Source organism: Trachypithecus francoisi, unplaced genomic scaffold (genome assembly GCF_009764315.1).
Source record: "Trachypithecus francoisi isolate TF-2019V2 unplaced genomic scaffold, Tfra_2.0 Contig01461, whole genome shotgun sequence".
NCBI lineage: Eukaryota > Metazoa > Chordata > Mammalia > Primates > Cercopithecidae > Trachypithecus > Trachypithecus francoisi.
The window spans coordinates 3,791,853-3,811,677 of NW_022681433.1; the positions used below are offsets into that span (position 1 = coordinate 3,791,853).

The following is a 19,825-nucleotide window of genomic DNA, read 5'->3' on the forward strand; positions in this document are numbered from 1 at the left end:
TAGTCTTTTTAAATTCTACTTTAGATATCTAATAATTATATAGATAGCTCTACCTTCTTCTTTGCATTTGTTAGGTATCTTATGGGCCTATCCTTTTATTTTCAGTTAAATTGAGTTCTGGAAGATAATATATAGGAAAGCTCTGGCATCAAAAATGGTTGGAAAATTTAAAAACCTTCCTAGAGGACTATCTATAAAAGTCAGGCCATTGTGGTAGTGAGTATATGTGAGTATTTTAAATACTTAGGATCAGTAGTTTAGTACAGTAGTTAAATCCATAAGCACTGTAGGCCAACTTCCTGGATTGAATGGGGTTGTCATGAGGATTCAAGAGTTAACATATGAAAAGCACTTGCTATGCTAAGTAAATGTTAATGGCTGTTCTTGTTCCTTGTTATTATTATTACTATTACTAGTATTACTATCATAAAACTTCCAAAAGGGATCACTCCTATGAGGGATAGAGCTATATGACTTAAATATCATACAATGAACGGCTATGCACATGAGAAAAGTATATATACTTAAGACACAGAAACACACACAAAAAGTAGTGATCATGCAAAAAGGAAGATACAAGATCTTCACCTGAAAAGGAAGGTAATAAAGTCAAAATTCAGCGAGTCTCAAACTAAAGAGTAACGTACTGTTTTAAGAGTGGAATCTAGTTTCAATTTTCATGTCAGGAAAAAGTCAAGAGCTTTAAACCAAGGATCATGTAGTAAGTTTATAATGATATACAGCCTAATTTCTTCATATCTGTCATTCCTGTTTTCAATTAAATTAGGAATAAAACTCTAAAAATAGAGTAAACAGTAATCCTAAACAGTAATGATGAGACTATCAGAGCATAGTGGAACACTACCATGAATTTAAGACTTGGCCAGAACTACTCAGTTAAAGGAATACAGGCTTAGTCATTATTATGGACCCAATGTTAATACAGCATATCGAGAGATAAAAAGTATCACCCAGAATGAAATTATCACACAGCAAAAAATGAAGAATATTGATCCATAAAGAAATCTAAATTAAAATGTTTTATCATACACTTACCATTGCAGCCTTCAGTGTCACAGAATCTAGGTTGGGCATATTAGCTAAAGAGCCCTATTAAAAAAAAAAAAAAAAGCAGATCCAAGATGTAAAAAAGGAGATATACATTTTATTTCACTTATTGAATATAGTCCATTAAAGAACTGCCCAAATTTGGAAAATCATTTAGCTTATTTCCATAGAACTCAAGTGTAATTTCTTCAACCTCAGTAAGATCAGGGACTATGATTTGTTGGAGGGAGAAAGAGGCGCTCAAGTTTATTAACAACAGAAATATCATGATACTTCAAGTTTACTCATACTCAAGAAAATGAAGGCAATGAAGCACTGGAAGATGCCAGTGACACATGGAGGCTTTGATACTTTTAGAAAGTACAGAAAGGCAGCAAAATTGGTTCCTACTGGTAGAAATTTGCTTACCACTTTAGCAAATAAAAAATTGAAAAGTTGTGTTTTAAGAGCTTCATTTAAGAGTTTCTGGGCCATAATACAGTCTTCATGTTAATGCCGTTTGAAAGAGTTCTTTGCTTTCTTAAGAAAGATGGCTTACATGGTTTTCTAGGGTTCACATCACTCCTTTATTTCTACTAGGGTTCTGTAATTTAACAAGATCATATGCTGGCCCCAGAAGTGACTACCTTCTCAAAGGCACTTTGTTAAATTAAAAAGAAGATGACTGCTATTTATACTGTAATCTATGCATTCAATTACAACCAATAGTGATATAGGAATCCAAAAAATTTACCAGTATCTATGTCTATCCTTTAGACATTTTATTATAATACTAATTTTTGTATATTTTCATTACTTTTAACAAAAACCATTTTTAATAAAAAGGATTGTTAATACTGTGGGGCACTCTACCATATTTAGCAAGTCATCTAAGAGCTATGCATGTATTATGTCTTAAGAATAACCCTATGACACAGATACTATTATTACCCCCAACCCACAGGTAAGGAAACAGATACAGAAAAATAAATCCCTTTCCCAAGAAAACATAGCTAATATGTGGTAGAGCCAAGAATCCAGAGTGCAGCTTTAGAAGACCATACTATAAACTGGCATGTTCTTGAATTAGGAAGGAACATAAATTAGTAAGGAACATCTAAGCACTTACCTGTTCGGGTTTATGTTGCTGTACAGTGTTATAGATTGAACTCAAGCCTACCCTAGTTAAAACATAAGAGGCTTGCTCATTTATAAGTGTGTCCAAATGTGCTTCAATCTAAAATAAAACACAGAAAGAAAACATTTTAAAAGAAGAATGACACTGATGAGAGTAGAAGTAAACTACCCCAGAGTCTGAGCTCTTCATCATGGAGTTTTTCCTTGCATTGGCACAGGGATGACCTCTGTAACAAAACCTTTTTCTTCCCCCAAACAGTAAGTCTTTCTATGAAAGGGGGAAAAAGTCTTACTTTAAAAATTATAACCAAGGAGGATTCTAGGACTATCCTCCAGTCACAAAATCTGGGTCGCTTCTCAACTCTTTTAAAAGCTGGTAATAAACAAAACACAAACAAAAAACACTAGTAAACAATAACAGTATAAAATAAAATATTTAGGAAGAACTCCGAGATGAGGGCCTGATGTTCCTGACTTCCTGTCCTCCTCATGGTCCCAACTTGCTAGGCTGACTTAACAAATCAAATATACCATCTGGAGAAGCCTAGAGGGAATCCCATTACAGCTCAGGTAGCAATTTCTCCTGAGGATAAGGCAGGCCTGTGACAAGTAGGGAAGAGTTGAGGGCCCAGTAGAAACTTGGCTAAAGATTTCAGGTTCAGGAACTGCCTAAGAAGATGCCACTACCATATGTGAGTAGTATGGGCTCCCCAGTTTTGTGCTACTTTGGGGGATTCCAACTAATGCTAATGGAAATAAAAACCACAGAAGAGGACTACCTTGATGGGTTGAAACATTCCCTGGTGAGAAAAAGCTTGCTCTTCCTTTTTTTTTTTTTTTCCACTAGTACAATCCTGAATCTGGAGGTCTTCCTTCTATTCCTTCCCAGAATGCTCCCCCAGATTTTACCAGTTTGCTTGCTAGTGATACAGTACACTGTCAACTTATGGTATCTGTTACCATCTAAATGATTGCAATTTTCCAAGCAACTCCAATAGTTCTGCTCTTCCCCCTAAAAAACTTAGAACTGATTTAAAAGAGGTGAGGAAGCTAAAAGAAAGCCCTTGTGAATAATCAGAACAAGTATGGTTTCTTTCCTGAGGCATCACTATGGAAAGACATCAAGTAATTTCATTTTTTTTTTAAATAAATGCCCAAGGAAGTACAATTAGAGCCCTTACTTGCTAGACTTACCAGAAACCAAAGAAAAACAAAGTGTGCAAAGGTAAACACTTAATGAAGGTGAAAAAGAGTTACTGCTAAGAATCAAATTAGTGGTCTGAAAGAAAAATGGAAGGAAAGTAATATAGAGCAAATATCAAAGAAATAGATTAAAGTAAAGAGATCTAAAAAGAAATTAGAGGGAGATCCTTGAGATAAAACCAACTGAGGACAGGGGTTTCAAAATATAAAAAGTAACACATAGAAAAGTGATGATTATAGAAATAGAACTCTTTACTAAGCAAAAGAAAGGTTTGAATCTTTACATTGAAATGGCTCTACAAAGTCAAAGATGCAAATAATTTTTAAAAAGAGACATACCAAAAATATCCTGGGAAAACATACAAACTCAAAGGAAAATCCCTGTAAGTTTACAGATGAATGGACTAGATTACTAAAAACAAGAGAATCTGACTAGCCTGGACTTCTTGCTTGAAACACTGGAAGAAGCTATATAAAAGTGGGAAAAAAATAATAGGTTATTGGTAGTAAAGGTCTTAAAATCAAGAATCCTTTACCCAACAAGGTAAATTGTTACTTTGGAGAAATGTGATAAACCACACCTTCCCACATCCACACCCTTGTATTGTCCTCTATCATACTGAATCCAGGCTGTTCTATGTGCCCAGTCTTAGCTGACAGCACTCTAGCAAGCATAATGCAAGTATAGGCCAATAAGCACTTCCACACTGAGATCTGTCTGCTTAGAATACCCACTCAAAGGGACTGCCAGTGGGGTCTGAAAGGACACGGGGAAAGTTGCTAGTGGAGTCTGGAGAAAGGGGAACCTGAATTATCTGCTGATAGGACAATTACTGAAAATGCTGCCAGGACTAATAAAGATCTGGCTCAAGAGATTTCTGCAGAATGCTGAAATACATGTAAAAGTCCAGTTGACACATTGAATGGGGGCAAAAATAAGCAAGGACATAGATAACTTGAATAAACTAATAAGCTCAATTCAGCGCACAGACCAGGAGGAATTTTTACTATGTATAAAATAGTTATGGAACACATAAGAAAACCAGATAATTGGTGATAAAGCAAATTGATAAACACCTGACATATCTGAAGATTTAGATCAATGGCAGGGATTTGGGCTTGCATTAGTGACAGATATAGAAAAAAGTGACATTTCTTAAATAAAAACATTATTAATTCCACAGAAAATGAAAAAGTCATCCATGAAAGGTAAATTAACCATTCTTCGTTACGTGGCTCAGTCACCAATGGTGTTTACATAGTAATAATAATTTAACATAATATTGATCTAACCAAAATTTATATATAGCTGCATTTGGGAGGATGGGAAAGCTCTAAATATAACCATATTCTTATCCAGGGGGGGTTGGGGGAGTGGCGGTAGATAACTAAATTTTCATTGTTCATTTCATTTCATAATGTATTAGATTATATCTAATCTAAGTTTTATATCTAAACTTAGATTATATCTAATTATTAGATATAGATTATTAGATTAGATTAGATTAGATTATATCTAATACATTAGATATAAATGTATTAGATTATATCTAATACATTAGATATAAAACTTAAAAGATCTGTAAGTAGCAATACACACAAGTGTTTAGAATTACAAATATAAATACCAAAAGAAGCAACTATAAAAACTGAAAGAAATTGTGCTTTTGAGGGAGAAATGAGAGAGAGATGTTGGAGGTGGAGATGATGGTACACTGGTGGCTTTTCATAAGAAGTTCGGTAGAATTATTTGACTGTAAACCACAAATATGGAAAATTCTGATATATTTATTTTAAAAGAAAAAAATTAAAAATTAGAAAATATAAATTTAGATCTATCAAAACTCATTCCTATATCCACTGCCAAACTGTTGATATATGTGTGATAGCACAGAACATTCCGAGTTGTTTTTTAAAAAAACAGTATATTTACCAATAATCACTGCTTAAAATTGGAATCCAACTATCTACTAAATTTTACAAATGGCTTTGTTTTAGTCATCATGTACACTTTTAAGTGATAACCATTTGCTTTATAGAACTCAAGGACTGAAGTGATTGGTATAGCAATTTGTAATGTTTTGCCTAACACTGGTTTACACATAGATAAAAATATATCTGTCCTCTGTAACACATTCTGCATTAACTATGCAGCTTGAAAAATATAGCATATTATTCACAGTTCAGAAACTAAAATCTGCATACAGAATAACTGTTCAAATTAATCAGAAAAGCTTCAATCCACCATCACATACTACGGTATGAATCGAGTATTTTAAACATTACATATTCTGGTTCCTCTAAAGCTGAAAACTGAAATGCTGAATTTGTGTGTGTGTGTGTTGTATATGTGTGCGTGTGTCCTTTCATCAGATGAGATCAAGGGATCTATAGGAATTAGGTCATTAAAATTAGTTAAGCCAATCACATAAAGCTATCACATAGAGAAAAAGATTCAATCATAGTAAATAGTCATTTTATAGAAAAATTGACCTGAAACTGTAGCATTTCCAGACGTCTGTCAGTGAATTCAAATAGAGCTAATGTTGTCTTCATCATATATAGTGAATTGACCATGAAAGTGGCCATGTCAGCTGTGCCTAAGTTGCTGGCTGATACAGTACACATCTGTAGGAGAGGATCCAAGACACATGATAAAACCTACAAATGAAAAATAAAATGGATTCTTTATTTCTCAATCACTGATATGGTCTTGGGTTAATGATACTTCAGAATTAATGCCAAACTAATCGGAAGGAAGCCAATTTATAGAAGCACATAGGAAAAGATTAAACATAAATCAATACTTTTTAAATTATGAGAACTAGTTTAATATTTGAAGGAAAATCAACAGTAAGAAAGGGATTGTCGAAGTATATGAATTACAAAAATCCAGAAGTGAAACAGAATGTACAATAGAGGAGCAAAAAGCAATCATTAAAAATGAATTTACAACATACCTGCACAAAATCAGCTTGACGAGCATCTAATGGTACAACTGAAGAATCATGAGATGCTAAAACTTCACGCAGCAACATTAGTGTCTGATTTAGTGCAGAACTTGGTCCAAGATCAGGTGGTGGGAGTTCAACCTAAAATAAGAGATGACTTATCCACTCCTTATATTTTTCCACTAAATTTTAATGGGTAAATGTAAGTTCATAGTAAAAAAAAAATGCAGAAGTTATAAAGCATAGACTCACACATTAGAAACCTATAATTTATTAATAGCTTACTTTGAACTATACTAATAGCACACAAAGTGAGAGAAAAGTTCTTTTGCCAGATTATCTCAGAATATCTCACCTTGTACTCTAAAATTAAAAAAAAAATTTGAAAAGTTAATGTTCACTTGAATTATAGAATTATATTTTAATATATATTTAAAATGGCCTGTTTTATTTTTTAGCCCAAATCATAAGAAAAAAGCAGTCCATAGACCAGCACTATCCCAACTATAATATAATTGAGAAACGTCACCTACTCTCAGGCCCAAATCTCAGAGATTTTAGTTCAATATGTATAGGCTAGGTGTTCAGGAACTGACAGTTCAACAAGCACCCTAGGAGTCTCTCAAGAAGGTAACCCATCAGTCACACATTTTGAAAATCACTTCACAGAAACAGTATAACATTACCATTAATATCTTGGGCTCTAGAGTTAAACACATTAAGTTCAAATCTTGGATCTATCAGTTACTAGTTGTGTAATCTTCAGCAAGTTACTTAACTTTTCAGAGCTTCAGAGGGACTCTGTAAATATTAAATGAGATTATTGCATGGCTGAGTAGTGTGCCTTGCACTTACTAAGTAGAAGGTATGCCAAGTTCACTATCCTTATTTGGTGGCACCATGATACATAAAAAGAAGTGCCTATGAATTTCTTTAAAAATATTTTCAGAATACTTGTAATGTTAATAAAGTAATATTTTGTAAATTTTTAAAAAATAGCACTTAGAAGACAATGTAAGAGACTACATCCGAGTGGCAGGTAGGTAGAAAGGTGTAAGAATTTTCAAATATTGGCATTTATTATAAGATTGTTTCATGTAGAAAGTTAATACATAAGTGACATCACCAGGAATAGCAAAGTAAGCATGTCCAAAGATACTCTCTCCTTCATAAAAACAACAAGAACAAAAAAAATCATAAAACATGCAAACAAGAAAATATAGTCCATGCACAGCATACACAGAAAAACACCTCAACAGAAACATTATCTGAGGAAATCCAGATGTTAGATTTACTAGACAAAGACTTTAAACAAGCTATTTTAGATATGTTCAAAGACTGAAAGAAATCATGTCTGAAGAACTAAAGTATGAAAACAATGTCTCACCAAATAGAGAATATCAATAAAGTGACAGGAATAATAAAATATAACCAAATAGAAATTCTGGAGTCAAAAGGTACAATAACTGAAATGAAAAATTCACTATAGGGTTTTGTTTTGTTTGACAGGGTCTCTCTCTGTCACTCAGGATAAAGTGCAGTGGTGCAATCACAGCTCACTGCAGCTTGACCTCCTATGCTCGAGTGATCACCCCACCTCAGTCTCCCAAGTATTAACAGCTAGGAATACAGGCATGTGCCACCATGCCTGGCTCATTTTCTTTTTTGTAGAGATGGTAGCCTTTCTATATTGCCCAGGCTGGTCTCAAACTCCTGGGCTCAAGTGATCCTCCTGTCTCAGCCTCCCAAAATGCTACGATTACAGGTGTGAACTGCTGTGCTTGGCCTTACAGCAGATATGAGCAGGCGGAACAAATAATCAGTGAACTTAAAGACAGGAACTTAAAGATTATTGAGTCTAAGAAACAGAAAGAAAAAGAATTAAAAAAAAAAAAATGAACAGAACATCAGAGATAAGACACCATTTAACAACGTAAGTATACAGGGGATCCTAGAAGGAAAGAACAAAGAGAAAAAGGCAGTGAAGAAACAATGACAGAAAGCTTCCCAATTTTGATTTTAAAAAGCATTAATCAACATCCAAGAAGCTAACTGACCTCTCAGAAGGATAAACTCAAGAGACCTACATTAACACACATCATAATCAAACTGTCAAAAGACAAAGAGATAATTCTGAAAGCAACTAGAAAGAAATAACTCATTATGACAAGGGATTTTTGACAAGATCAATAGCTGATTTCTTGCCAGAAACATGCAGGCCAGAAGCATTGGATGACATATTCACAGGTTGAAATAAATGAACTGTCAACCAAGTATTTCAAATTCAGCAAAACTATTTTTCAAGAATAAAGGAGAAATTAAGACACTCCCAAATGAAGGCAAAAATTCTTCACTAGTATACCTGCCCTACAAGACATACTAAGGAAAACTGGGCACTAGAAAGTAACTTGATCCACATAAAGAAATAGAGCGCTGGTCAAGGCTGCAACAAAGATAACTATAAAAGACAGTTTTAATGTACTTTCTCTTCAAAACTCTAATTTAAAAGAAAACTGTATGAGGCAATAAGTCTATGTTGATGGGCATACAATGTCATAAGATTTAACTGTATTAATAATGACATAAAGGAAGAGGAGAATGGAGCTATATAGGAGCAAAGTTTTTGTATACTATTGGAAGTATGTTGTTATAAATTAAGATGCTAATTGTAAGTCCCAGGGCACCACTCAGGAAATAAAACCTTATACCCACATACATATATATTTAAATAACAAGGGAATTAAATTAGTATACTAGAAAATATCTACTTAATGTAAAAGAAGTGACAGGGACACAGAGAAAAAAGTCATTTAAGACATACAGAAAACAAAATAGCAAAATGCAGACATAAATCCTACTCTACCCTCAATTAAATTAAGTGTAAATGGATTAAACATGACAATCAAAAAGCAGAGACTAGCAGATTAATTTGAAAAACCACACCATGTACCAACTATATGCCAACTTCGAGACACACTTTTAAGACAAAAATAAACTGGATGTAAAAGGATATAAAAAGATATACCTTGCAAACAATAACTGAAAGAAAGCTAGATTAGCTACACTAATATACTAATACGAGACAAAACAGACTTTAAGACAAAAAGTATTACTAGAAATAAAAGATATCTGATAATGATAGAAGGGTCAATCCATCAAAAAAAATAAAATAATTATAAACATATATGCAACCAACAAAAAAGCCCCAAAACACATAAAGCCAAAACTTACAAAATTGAAGGAAAATATTTCTTGTGGTGAAGAGATACATATTTCAAGTTCCACAGTTTCTTCAGTTTTGTCTCCTTTTTTTTCATTAAATTCAAATAAATGTGAACTTAAAAAAACCCTCCAGACTATGATCTTATCTTCACAAAAGTATTCTATTTATCATTCCTACTTAAAATGATATCTAGACTGTTGTTAAACAAAGTTAACTAATGTTATTTCCAAGAAGAGGGTTTTAAAAAATTTTTCATCTTTGAATTCTTCTCTATGGTTTAAATTATGTATAAATATATGCATATCAGTTTTACAAAATTAATAGAGTGATCTCTGCCCCCTAGAAGAAATGAAATACACCAAGCAGTTAATAACAGTTAATTCAGGGTGACAGGATGTAGATGAGTGTTATTTTCTTCTTTGTGTTTCCATTTGTTTTTAAAATAAATATACATTTAATAGAAATCAACATACTCATAATTCTAAAAATTTAAATATAAAGATATTCCATATACATGCATACATATACATGTTTATAAGTAATATAAACTGAACAGAAGATACTCAAAAATTTTTCAGTGGAATCTTTAGCTTAGTACAAATCAGAAAGATCTGCTAGCATTCTAATGGCTATAATATAGAAATAGACAGCTATAAAAACTAGAGCAAACATGTATGCGTCAGTTCCCAATACCTTTCATAAACAGAAGAAAAAAAAAAATCTAACAAATCCTCCAGGGAAGCTTAGAGAGAGAGATAGAGAGGAGAAGAGAGAGAGAGAGAGAGAGAGAGAGAGAGAGAGAGAGTATATAGTGTCTTTTGGAAGCAATAAATCTTTAAACATCTTTTTTTTTAATTTTAGTAACTTTTGGTGTACAAAAGTTTCTGGTTACATGGATGATTGTACTGTGGCGAAGTCTGAGATTTTAGTGCACCCATCATCCAAGTAGCGTATATCGTGCTCAATATCCAATTTTTTATTCCTCACTCCTCATCCTCTCCCCCTTCTGAGTCTCTGTAGTACATTATATCACTCTGTGTGCCTTTGTGTACCCAGAGCTTAGCTCCCACTTTTTTTTTTTTTTTTTTTTTGAGACGGAGTCTCGCTCTGTCGCCCAGGGTGGAGTGCAGTGGCCGGATCTCAGCTCACTGCAAGCTCCGCCTCCCGGGTTTACGCCATTCTCCTGCCTCAGCCTCCCGAGTAGCTGGGACTACAGGCGCCCGCCACCTCGCCCGGCTAGTTTTTTTTTTGTATTTTTTAGTAGAGACGGGGTTTCACCGGGTTAGCCAGGATGGTCTTGATCTCCTGACCTCGTGCTCCCACTTTTAAGAACACAGTTTTTGGTTTCCTATTCCTGAGTTGCTTCATTTAGAATAATGGCCTCCTGCTCCATACAAGTTGTTGCAATTTCTTTATCCACTCATTGGTTGATGGGCACTTAGGTTGGTTCCATTATCTTTACAATTGCAACTGTGCTGCAATAAACATACCTGTGCAAGTGTCTTTTTGATATAACGACTTCTATTCCTTTGGGTAGATACCCAGTAGTGGGAGTGCTGGATTGAAGATCTTTTAGTTCTTTAAGAAATCTCCCTACTGTTTTCCACAAAGGCTGTGTTAATTTACATTCCCACCAGCAGTATATAAGCATTCCCTTTCACCATATCCACACCGATATGTTTTTTTTTGTTGTTGTTGTTTTTGTTTTTTTGTTTTTTTTACTTTTTAATAATGGTCATTCTTACAGGAGTAAGGGTGTCTCACTGTGGTTTTAATTTGCATTTCCTTGATCTCATTTGCCCACTTTTTGATGGGATTTTTTTTTCTTGCTGATTTGTTTGTGTTCCTTGTATTCTGGATATTAGTCCTTTTTCAGATGCACAGTTTGCAAATATTTTCTCTGTGGGTTGTGTGCTTCCTCTGATGGTTATTTCTTTGGCTATACAGAAGCATTTTAGTTTAATTAGGTCCCATTTATTTATTTTTATTTTTGTTGCACTTGGAAGCAATAAATCTTAAAAAAAAAAAAAAACTTTCAAAAATTCACACAAGAGATTTTTAAATTGCCAAACAAAACAGAAGACCAATGATGTAAAACTTACACATTGGTGGGAGAAAGCTTAAAGGAAATTTTTTTCTCCCTTGAAATCAAGTCTTTAAGGAGTTTAAATTTAAGGCTAAAGACACACTTTGCCATAGTTAGAGTTGATGGTAAATTATTGCAAGTGAATGCTACTTGAACTCAAGTCATTCGACAAACTGCCATTCCATGAGGTGCTTTCACATACATCCATTAGATCAGCAACAAGGTAAGAACCACACTTCTAAAGCAAAGTGAATATTATGGCAGTTTTTCAGATAAACAAACTTTGTGACTATAAAATCCTATAGCAGAATAACAGAAAGAAAATCTAAGGAAGAGAAATAGTTCATTAATATCCTTTTGTCACTTTAGTTTCATTTTGTAAAATTCATTTCTAATGGTTAAACTTTGTAAGAGACAAGTCTACATTTCTTTTAAGTACCTCCAATGCATTCTTGCACTTACTTTATACTAACCATAATCTCCCTTAGGGAAGAGACCCTCTTTACTATGTCTTTCATATTTCCATATAAGCCTGTGGAGGCCAAACACTAGACTTAAGCAGGCTTTGTTATTTAGAGCGCCTAAAACAAGTAGTAGCAACCATTAGAAAAAAACAAAATACATTTTATGAGCTTCATGTAAAACAATAATCACAATACAAAATTCCTATAAGCTTTAAGCTGTGTAGAAAATCCAAGTTTATTCACACTCCACTTCCTTGGAAACCAGTCAGTACCAGTGAGTGAGTGGCAGATGCATCCTCAGAGTGATGTGACTGGGAGAAAGAGGTGTTAATATTATCACTGCTACTTATGCCAGGACTTGAGCTATTCATAGAAATCTTACATACTGACAGAAAGTTAAAGAAAATGTGAACTTTTGCCTTACAAATAAAGATTTCCCTCTTTCTTATTCTGTATGTTTGACTTTTCCCTCTATTTTTGTCATGATCTTAAACTCTCAAAAATCTTAACTAGAGTTGTAACCTGACCTTGGCCACATGATACTTTGCTGAGTATATACAGCAGGCATGCAAGTACTTGCTCAGGCAGGTAAGCTTTGTTTTAAACATGGCCACATGTTACTTCCAAATATCTATATCATGGATATGTGCCACTAACCTAAGCACGTTCATGTGAATGAATGGATAAAAAAATCACTGGTTATATTCAAAGCATACTCCCTCAGCGACAATGAGCAAACATCTTTGCTTGTTTTTAAATCCAAATACAAGGCTGCTAAAATGACATGTGAAAGTATCTACTTCAAACAGATTAGACTTCCTATTTCCGGCACATATCTTAACTGCTCTTTCACAACGTTTTAAGCATAACGGATATCAATAAAAACTGTTGATTATGGTCGCTTACATTCAATTTATGTTCCTGCAACATAGTTATAACATAAAACATATACATGTACCACTATATATTTAATCAATTGTTTTGAAATACCAATGGACTTACAGATATGTTAAATTAAATCAGGGCCAAAAATGTACACACTGTATGATCTATTTACATGAAGTTAATATCAGGGAAAACAAGAGATAGTAGTCAGACAGCAGTTTACACTGGGGTTAGATATTGACTGGGAAAGGGAATGAGGATGCCTACTGAGGTGCTATAAATGTTTTATGTCTTATCTGGGTGATAGTTAATGAGCACATGCAAATACAAACATTCAACTAACTGTACACTTTAGATTTGGGTACTATAGCTGCAGTTAAAAAGAAAGCTCAGCCGGGCACAGTGGCTCATGCCTGTAATCCCAGCACTTCGGGAGGCTGTGGCGGGGGGATCGCAAGGTCAAGAGATGGAGACCATCCTGGCCAACATGGTGAAACCCTTCTCTACTAAAAATACAAAAATTAGCTGAGCATGGTGGTGCATGCCTGTAGTCCCAGCTACTCAGAAGGCTGAGGCAGAAGAATCGCTTGAACCCGGAAGGCAGCGGTTGCAGTGAGCAGAGATTGTGCATGGCACTCCAGCCTGGTGACAGAGTGAGACTCTGTCTCAAAAAAACAAAACAAACAAACAAACAAAAAAAAAAACCAAGCTCATTTGTTCTTCTTCTTTATATTATTGTACATATTAAACATCAAGTCTTATTATGAAATACTTATTTCAAAATTTGAATATTTTTAAGTGACAAAGTTGAAGTATACAGAAACATTTCACATTTAAAAGCATTTAAAGGCCAGGCATGTTGGCTCATGCCTGTAATACCAGCGCTTTGGGAGGCTGAGGGGGTGGGTTGCTTGAGGCCAGGAATTCAAGATCAGCCTGGCCAATGTGGTGAAACACTGTCTCTACTAAAAATACAAAAATCAGTTGGACATGGTGGTGGGTGCCTGTAATCCCAGCTACTCAGGAGGCTGAGGCAGGAGAATCGTTCAAACCCAGGAGAAAGAGGTTGCAGTGAGCAGAGAGTGCACCACTGAACTCCAGCCTGGATGACAGAGACAGACTCTGTTTCAATCAATTAATCAACCAATCAATTAAAAAAAGCATTTAAGCTACTGAAAACTTCCTATTTCATATATCAAAACCTCTCTTTTTTTAAATGTGTAGCGCTATACCAAAAGTCCTCATTCTTCTTGTGACTACTTTTTATCCTTTCTGTAGTTTAGGTGCTCTTTTACTAGAGAAAAATAAAAAGGTTGCACCATAAAAATTCCAAAAGCTGTTCCTATGACTTCATCCCACTACCAACTTTAGTTTTATTCTTTCAGCTATCTTCCACTTAAGGTCCTCTAATTTTCTGTTGTGTAGTTTCTTAGAAGGCCCTTCACCCATTTGCTTTCAAAATATAAAGACAAACCAACCAAACACAAAGTCCTCATATTTTTAAATGAATTTCCTCATTCTCTCTCTATCTATATTAAAATAGATACATAAAGGATTATATATGTATATATTTAAAGAAGTGTGTGTGTATATATATATTCCTTTTGCTCTAAATACATACATTCTAGTAACTGACAATATGTGGAATTTAAGTTTTTAAGTCAACAAAATTGTCCAAGATAAATTTAAGAGTACAAATTAACGTGTTTGAAATAATTTCAAATTACAGCTTATTTTACACCCTTTTTTTTTTTTTAATGTTAAAGCATTTTGGATTAAAAAAAAAATTCGGTTTTTTGTTTGTTTGTTTTCCTGGCAGAACCATCTGTAAGGAATAATGTAAAATGCAAACTATTCAACCAGAACAGCACCTCTCAAACTTTAATGAGCACATGAACCTCCTGGGAATCTTATTAAAATGCATAATTCGATTCAGTAGGTCTGGAGTAGGGCCTGAGACATTTGCATGTCTAGTAAGTTCCCAGATGATGCCCAAGCTGCTAATCCACATACTATGCTATGAGTAGTAAAAAGAGATTCAAAGCAGTAGCCATATCCTAGAATTTAAATGACTATTTATTTAAAGAATCATTTTAGGCTTTTTTTTTTTTTTCTCCAGAGGACCGGGCAAATCAATCCTGACTACTATTAATTTGATATGGGTTTCATTTAAGACAGGCTATATCTTTTCAATTAGAACTGTACTATTACTATAGTGAGAAATAATTTTAGAAAATGTCAGTCTAGCCTAAATTGATACAGCATTGTGTCTTTTGCAGTAGAGATACATATTCTCTTTTAACTTCACTAGATTTGCAGTTATGAATATTTCAGGATAGCTTGATAAGGAAGGCAGTATGCATACTTGAATACTCAAGTGCTTCAAACTGCTTTGTTAGGGAAAAGGTGCGTCTTTCAATAAAATTGTGTCCTTGAATTTTCTTTTTTTCATGCTGGATAAAGAATTAGTTCCCAAGTATGTCTTTTTAAAAGCACAAAAGCAATCATATTTTTTAAAATTCATCTCTGGCTATACCTTTATTTTAAAAGCTATTCTTCCTAACAATTATACTATCCACTTAAAATTATATTAACAAAAATTTCCACTTGGGTGCTTTGCTAATGAAGAACATTCTACAATAAATACTGTTTTCTTCATAGAGCTACAGTGTTTTTAGAGGACGCAAAATGGTTCACAAGAAGCAGAATAAGTAAAAGATATAACTAATATAAAATTATGGAACATTAAAATTTGATGAAAGGAAGATATCTTGCAAAAAACCTGAAATGATTGTAGATACAAGCAACATATAAGTTGTAAAGAGAACCATAATATAGTTGCAATCTAATGTAAAAATAACTCTAAATATGGCCCAGTTCATATCTGAGAAAAACATCGAGGGTTCAATTAATAATAATGACAACGAAAACAACAATAATGATCAGAGCCCATTCACTGCTATAAACTCACATAAGCTGCAATATTGATTGGTAATTAATATATTCAAAATTACAATTACTTTCTTCCCTCACTTTCATCCTGTTCTGTTCCAAGTTTTAATTGGAAGATATCATCCTTCAATTGCCTTTTACTATCCATTACAGATGACCCTTAAACTTAACACACGTTTAAACCACAAGGGTCCACATTTACATAGATTTTTTTCTCCCTCTGCTACTCTCTGAGACAGCAAGACCAATCCCTCTTCTTCCTCCTCCTCAGGCTACTCAATGTGAAGACAATGAGCATAAAGACCTTTATGATGATTCACTTCCATTTAATGAACAGTAGATATATTTTCTCTCCCTTATGATTTTCTTGATAACATTTTCTTTTCACAAGCTTACTTTATTGTAAGAATACAGTATATAAATACATACAACAAAAAAATGTGTTAATTGACTGCTTACATTACTAGCAAGGCTTCCCAGTCAATAGTAAGCTAATCAGCAGTTACATTTTGAGAGTCAAAAGTCATATGCAGATTTTTTCAACTGCACAGGGGTCAGCATCCTAACTCCCATGTTGTTCAGGGGTCAACTGTATATTTTCCTGTTTTGTTACAACTTTCATTTTAACTTTTACATGACTAATAAAATATACAGAAATTTACTATTAGAGTAATAAAACAAAATAAATGGATAACCACTTGGGAAAGAGTAAGATCTTAACTTTTCAGTCTGAACAATAATAAACTTCAGTAGATTAAAGATTTGTCGCAAAAGTGAAAGCAGGGTGTGGTGGCTCACACCTGTAATTCCTGCACTTTGGGAGGCTGAGGCAGGAGGATCACCTGAGGCCAGTAGTTGGAGACAAGCCTAGGCAACATAGTGAGACCATGTCTCTACAAAAAAAAAAAAAAAAAAATTAAATTAGCTGGACATGGTGGCATGCACCTATAGTCCCAGCTACTTGGAAGGCTGAGGCAGAAGGATGGCTTGAGCCCAGGAGTTCGAGGCTACAGTGAGCTATGATCCTGGGCAACAAGAGTAAGACCCTGTTGCTTAAAAAATAAATAAATAAAGTGAAAACATAGAAACACCTAAGAAAATATATCTAAATAAATACATTAAATAATCTATCATTTCCCCACTAATAGATGCTAACTTTATTACATATTAAATTCTAAATGTTTTTTCTTGTGGGAATACTTTCAAGCATGGAATGCTCCCAAGGGAAAAAACTATATAAAAAGTTATATTGAACTATAAAAAAATTAAAAGTTTATGTTTCAGAAAATACTACAGGCAAATTTTAAAGGCAGATGATAATGTGGAGAAAATGTCTGTAATATATATGATGGAGTTAATATTCTTAAGGCATAAAGACTATCAGAAACAAACAAGACAACCCAACAGGAAAATGGCAAAGGACTTGAACAAGCAATTCACAAACAGCCAAAACACATTATCTTAAAATGCTCATTCTCACTAGAATTCTCACAGAAATCCAAATGAGAAAAATAACAAAATGTCACTTTTGCTCATCGTGTTGGCAAATTTTTTTTTTTAATGTCCATTATCCAGTTTTAGCAAAGGTTGGCACTTTTTCAGTAGGAGGTAGGATAGTAGATTTGAGGAAATGGGTGAAAGTAAGTATGGTAAATGTGAGTGGCTGCCAAAGGACAATCAGTATTTGCTGGACCTCCTGGAGGGCCTTCCTGATGCTGGAGACAATTTTTAGTGACTCCTGTCTGTATGATGTAATTTCCTTTAGCAGCGCTCAGGAAAAATTGAAAACTTGAATTCAAGGTGGTTTTGCAAAGTGAATGTGGTAAAATGGCAAGGGTGCAAGAGATTTAAAGCTAATGGCAAGATAGTGACGCTATATTCCGTGTTACCAGTATTGAGCACCTCATGAGCTGGCATATAAGAAAATTAATTACATTTGTATATTGATCTTTTCACCAATGACTTCACTAGAATTCATTTTCTGGTTGCACAACTTTTTAGTTGATTCTCCTAGGTCCTCAAAATAGACTATCATAACATCCATAAATAATCTAACATCTCCTCCTTTAAAATATTTACAATTCATTTCTTTATCTGGTCTTTCTACCATGGTTATTATTTAAAAGTATTGGCAAGCATTCTCGTTCTTCATTTAAATAGAAGAATCACGAGTGTGTCAATATTAATTATGATGTTGGCTGTTAGTTTTATCTCTTTTTATATGGTTAAGGAAGTATTCTTCAATGACTTACTAAGATTTTCCCTAAACAATGTGATCAAATATAAGAATATAAAATTTATGTTATATACTCATTTAGTATATTTCCTAACACTGAAACATTCTTATATTCATGTAATAAATCATTCTTGGTTTTAATATATAAATGCTGAATTTTGAAGTTTTAAAACTTAAAAGGTGACTAATGTATGGTTTTCACTACTGACTTATCTTTAAAAGGTTTTATGTCAGTGTTATACTACCTAAAACAAACTGAGAAGCTTTCCATATTTTTTCGTGTTCTGGAGAATTATCTGTTCCTCCTAAGTATGAATGAAGTTCTCTATATAATCTGAACGAGGCCTGGCAACACGTTCTTTAATAACTTTTCTTCCTTCCTTAGGTATATTCACACTTTCCACTTCCTTTTGACTCACATTTTACCAATTTATGTCACCTTAAAAAGCATTCACCCTATTCAGATTTTCAGATGATTAGCATAAAACTGCATATGTGTACTCTCTAAGTTTTAATTCTCATCTGCGGATTGTCTCTAATTTCTAAAAACTTTTAATTTTCTTTTTTTCTTGATTAAACTCGTTAGAAGTTTGTCAATTTTATCTTTTCAACAAATAATTCTGCTTTTGTTTTCTAATTTGTCACAGCAATTTAATTCCATCCTTTCCATTTATCTTTATTTTATTGTTCTGCTTCAAATTTCTTAATACAAATGCCTAATGCATCTATTTTCAGTCTTAAGGCCCGTATGTTTTCCAATTGGTAAAGCTGGAAATATGCTCACCCATGAGCTTTTCTGCATACTGCAATCTGGCTCCTATCTCCACCACAGAACTAAAATTGTCCAGTTAGGTCACCTAGCACGTATATATTGCCAAAGATAACAAGCCTCCTACTAGAACTCTTTAAAAGCATCTGTCATTATTAACCATGCCCTCCTTCTAGAAACTCTCTTCTCTTAGCTTTTCTGATAAAACCTTACCCTAATTTTTGTCCTGCCTCTCTGGCCATCCTCTCTTAGCATCATACTGTTCACTTTTTTCCTTTTCTTAAATGTCAGCGTTTCCCAAGACTGTGTCCTGGTAGCTCCACTCTTATAAAAAAATTCTTCCTAGTGACTTCACCCAAACCCATGAATTCAACTATCTCTTATATGTAAAACTCTCTAAATCCAAATGTATCGCTCCCCTTTAGATAAGACCAATTCCAGGGGGATGTCTCATAGGCACCTCAAACTCAACTTACCTAACTTAGACAATACCATCTTTATCTCCCAAATTGTTCCCTCTTTCTGCATTCTAGATATTTGTGGTTAGCCTAGGAATTAGTCTAGATGACTCCCTCTCACTTACCCACATTCAGTCAGTCATCAAGTTTTGAAGATTCCATCTTTACCCTTCAAGAATCTGTCCCCTCTTCCCTATTCCCAGAGTCTTTGCCTGAGATCATGTATGAATAAAAAGAACTGCAATACTCCTTTAATTTTCCTATCTCCAAACCGGCCTCCCCACTTATATATATAAAACACATCACTTTACTAGTGGCATTTTTTAATAAATGAAAAATGTGTTTATAGGTAACTCATACTCATGTTCTAGCATATTCTATTTGTTACTTCTATTTAAGATGACCCCATCCACT

At 34.0% G+C, this 19,825-nt stretch overlaps 1 protein-coding gene across 1 annotated transcript in view; it reads right to left on the minus strand.

Annotated features, from left to right (window-relative positions):
• The window catches only part of COG6 (component of oligomeric golgi complex 6), a 97,824-nt gene that overhangs the window by 29,907 nt on the left and 48,092 nt on the right, over nt 1-19,825 (minus strand). The window contains exons 14-17 of the mRNA XM_033234544.1: nt 6,348-6,479; nt 5,881-6,048; nt 2,177-2,284; nt 1,057-1,110 (exon numbers count right to left, since the gene is read on the minus strand). Coding sequence (XP_033090435.1) covers nt 1,057-1,110; nt 2,177-2,284; nt 5,881-6,048; nt 6,348-6,479 — 462 coding nt within the window. The remainder of the gene's footprint in view (nt 1-1,056; nt 1,111-2,176; nt 2,285-5,880; nt 6,049-6,347; nt 6,480-19,825) is intronic.